The 3,638-nt window shown below is 46.9% G+C and overlaps 1 protein-coding gene across 1 annotated transcript in view; it reads right to left on the reverse strand.

Annotated features, from left to right (window-relative positions):
- Nucleotides 1-1,725, reverse strand: part of LOC129854901 (nuclear factor 7, brain-like) — a 34,327-nt gene extending 32,602 nt beyond the window's left edge. Inside the window, exon 1 of the mRNA XM_055922046.1 lies at nt 1,120-1,725. Coding sequence (XP_055778021.1) covers nt 1,120-1,539 — 420 coding nt within the window. The 5' untranslated portion in view covers nt 1,540-1,725. The remainder of the gene's footprint in view (nt 1-1,119) is intronic.
- Between the last annotated feature and the right edge of the window lie 1,913 nt (nt 1,726-3,638).

Consider the following 3,638-nt stretch of genomic DNA (forward strand, 5'->3'; position numbering starts at 1 on the left):
TGACCCTTGATACTCTGTCGTACCTAAATGTGTCAAGCAGACACTCACATCAACACCACTATCCCAGAAACCCTGGATCCACTCCAATTTGCACACCACCGCCCCAACAGATTCAAAGATGATGCGATCTCTATTGCACTCTATCCCTTTCCCTCCTGGACAAAAGGAAGACCTATGTGAGAATGCTATTCATTGACAACAGCACCATAGTGCCCTGAAAGCTCATCACTAAGCTATGGATCCTTGGACTAAACCCCTCACTCTGCAACTGGATCCTGAACTTCCTGACGGGCCACCCCCAGGTGGTGAGGGTAGGCAACAGCACATTCGCCACGCTGATCCTCAACACAGGGGGCGCCTCAGGGGTGCGTGCTTAGACCCCGCCGGTAATCCCTTTTCACCAACGATTGTGCACGCCTACAACACCATGATTAAGTTTGCTGAAAACACAATCGTGGCAGGCCAGATCACCGACGACGACGAGACAGCCTATAGGGAGGTCAGTGACCTGGGAGTGTGGTGCCAGGACAACAACCTTTCCCTCAACATCAGCAAGACAAAGGAGATGATCGTGGACTACAGGAAATGGAGGGCCGAGCACGCCCCCATCCACATCGATGAGGCTGTAGTGGAGCAGATCGAGAGCTTCAAGTTCCTTGGTGGAAACAACATGGTCCACACACACTGTCGTAAAGCGGGCACGACAACGCCTCTTCACCCTCAGGAGGCAGAAAATATATTGCATGGTTCCTCAGATCCTCAAAGGGAAAGGTGTTCCTCAGTGGGACCGAGCTCCCTGCCATCCAGGACCTCTATACCAGGCGGTGTCAGAGGAACACCTTTCTGTCTGTGTACCGCACGACAAGCACCCGGACTATCTGCGTTGACCCCCTCAGCACCAACTCTATTGACTCATCACATACGCTGCTACTGTTTATCATCTATCCTGTTGCCTAGTCACTTTATCTCTACCTATATGTATATATCTACCTCAGTTACCACTCCATTGAGTCTATTGCAGTCATTATTATGAGCCGTCCTCCCCTCAGCAGCCTCCACTGATAGACACACATACACCAGTCTAAATTGCTCTATAATAGTTCAGACATCCCGTCTCACCTTTTTCTCCAGAGCAGCCTCCTCTACAGGGCAGCACACATGTACTATGTGTTGGTTAGAAAGCTGACAGACGACACAAATTGGCTCCTCGTCGTTGTGACAGAATAGCTTCAGCTTCTCATTGTGAAGAAGGCACCGCTCCTCCTCTGTGCTCTCCTCTCCCCTGGTCGTCCTCTGCTCTGTAAACATGTCGGCTGCTATCTTTAGCGCCAGGTTGATAGGAGGCCTCTCTGAGCTCGACGTGGTCCGACACACGGGGCATTGTCTGCCTCCCTTCCATTCCCACAATTTTTGTAAACACTCCTTACAGGAGTTATGGCCACATTTCAGCAGGACGGGAAGGCTGAATACCTCACAACACACAGGACAAAGCAGGTCCTCCTCGGAGAGTGAAGCTTGGCTTGTTGGTTTTGCTGTCATTTGATTCTAGATTCTGTTCCTGCAACCTTACTACCCTAGAATAAAGAGATTATATTCTAGATTCGGTTCCTGCAACCTCACCTCTCTAACTACGAAATGTTTTGTGATCTCAGTGTTGGTGGTGTGAACCTTTGTCAATGCTGACAGACTAGCTGGACTTGTTTTAGTTAAAGTTCAGAGCAAATTATTGCATGTAAAGTATCACTTCCTCATTGCTAAATTCAACTGGTCTTTATTGTAACTTACCGTCAGGTGGAAAGGGCTGTTGCGACAGACACTGCCTGGAGTGGAGTGAGTCATGACATGACATTTACAGTATGTCCATATTTGGGTTGTTCTTCCTGAATACCTTGCTGTAGATGGACCTGTTTTACACAGCTTGTATCTCACATGCTTAAAGGAGTCGATAATGTAGACACATTATCTCTAGCTACAATATTAGTATCTCTAAATGGGGTTTGTTGTAAATGTAACAAAAAAACATAACAAGAATGAACACAATCATTTTCTAATTCTTATAACATTCATTCATTACCCATTTATAACACTTTCATAACCCATTTATAACACATTCATAACCCACACATAATACAATCATTGCCCATTCATAACCCATTCATAACCCACACATAATACAATCATTACCCATTCATAACCCATTCATAACCCACACATAATACAATCATAACCCATTCATAACCCATTCATAACCCACACATAATACAATCATCACCCATTCATAACCCATTCATAACCCACACATAATACAATCATAACCCATTCATAACCCATTCAGAACCCAATCATAACCCATTCATAACATGGAATATGAGTAATGTAAGATATGTCAACATTATTAAAGTGGCATTATTTAGAGTGCATTGTATAAAGTGACTAGTGATCCATTTATTAAAGTGGCCAGTGATTGGGTCTCCATGAAGGCAGGGGCCTCTCTGAGTTAGTAATTGCTGTTTAACAGTCAGATGGCCTTGAGATAGAAGCTGTTTTTCAGTCTCTCGGTCCCAGCAGTGATGCACCTGTACTGACCTCGCCTTCTGGATGGTAGCGGGGTGAACAGGCAGTGGCTCGGGTGGTTGTTGTCCTTGAGGATCTTTTTGGCCTTCCTGTGACATCGGGTGCTGTAGGTGTCCTGGAGGGCAGGCAGTTTTCCCCCGGTGATGCATTGTGTCTCTGGAGAGCCTTGCGGTTGAGGGCGGTGCAGTTGCCATACCAGCCCGACAGGATGCTCTCAATTGTGCATCTGTCAAAGTTTGTCAGGGTTTTGGTTGACAAGACACATTTCTTCAGCCTCCTGAGGTTGAAGAGGCTCTGCTGCGCCTTCTTCACCACACTGTCTGGGTGGGTGGACCGTTTGTCATTGATGTGTATGCCGAGGAACTTAAAGCTTCCACCTTTTCCACTGCTTTCCCTTCAATGTGGATAAGAGGGTGATCTCTCTACTGTTTCCTGAAGTCCACGATCATCTCTTTTGTTTGTTGACGTTGAGTGAGAGGTTGTTTTCCTGACACCACACTTCGAGTACCCTCACCTCCTCCCTGTAGGCTGTCTCATCGTTGTTGATAATCAAGCCCACTACTGTTGTGTCATCTGCAAACTTGACTTGGAGGTGTGCATGGCCACGCAGTCATGGGTGAACAGGGAGTACAGGAGGGGGCTGAGCATGTACCCTTGTAGGGCCCTAGTGTTAAGGATCGGTGATGTGGAGGTGTTGTTTCCTACCTTCACCACCTGGGGGGCGGCCCGTCAGGAAGTCCAGGACCCAATTGCACAGGGCGGGGTTCAGACCCAGGGCCTCAAGCTTAATGATAAGCTTGGAGGGTACTATGGTTTTGAATGCTGAGCTATAGTCAATGAACAGCACAAATGCTGCCATCTATCCACGGTTTCTGGTTAGCGTAGGTTTTAATAGGGTAAACCATCTCCTCTACACTTCTTGATAAACTCAGTAACCGTCTCAGTATATACGTCGATATTATTCTCTAAAGCTACGTGGAATATATCCCAGTCCGCGTGATCAAAACAATCCAGAAGCGGGGATTCCGATTGGTCAGACCAGCGTTGAATTGTCCTTAGCACGG

The sequence above is a fragment of the Salvelinus fontinalis genome, chromosome 5, assembly GCF_029448725.1.
Source record: "Salvelinus fontinalis isolate EN_2023a chromosome 5, ASM2944872v1, whole genome shotgun sequence".
Taxonomy (NCBI): domain Eukaryota; kingdom Metazoa; phylum Chordata; class Actinopteri; order Salmoniformes; family Salmonidae; genus Salvelinus; species Salvelinus fontinalis.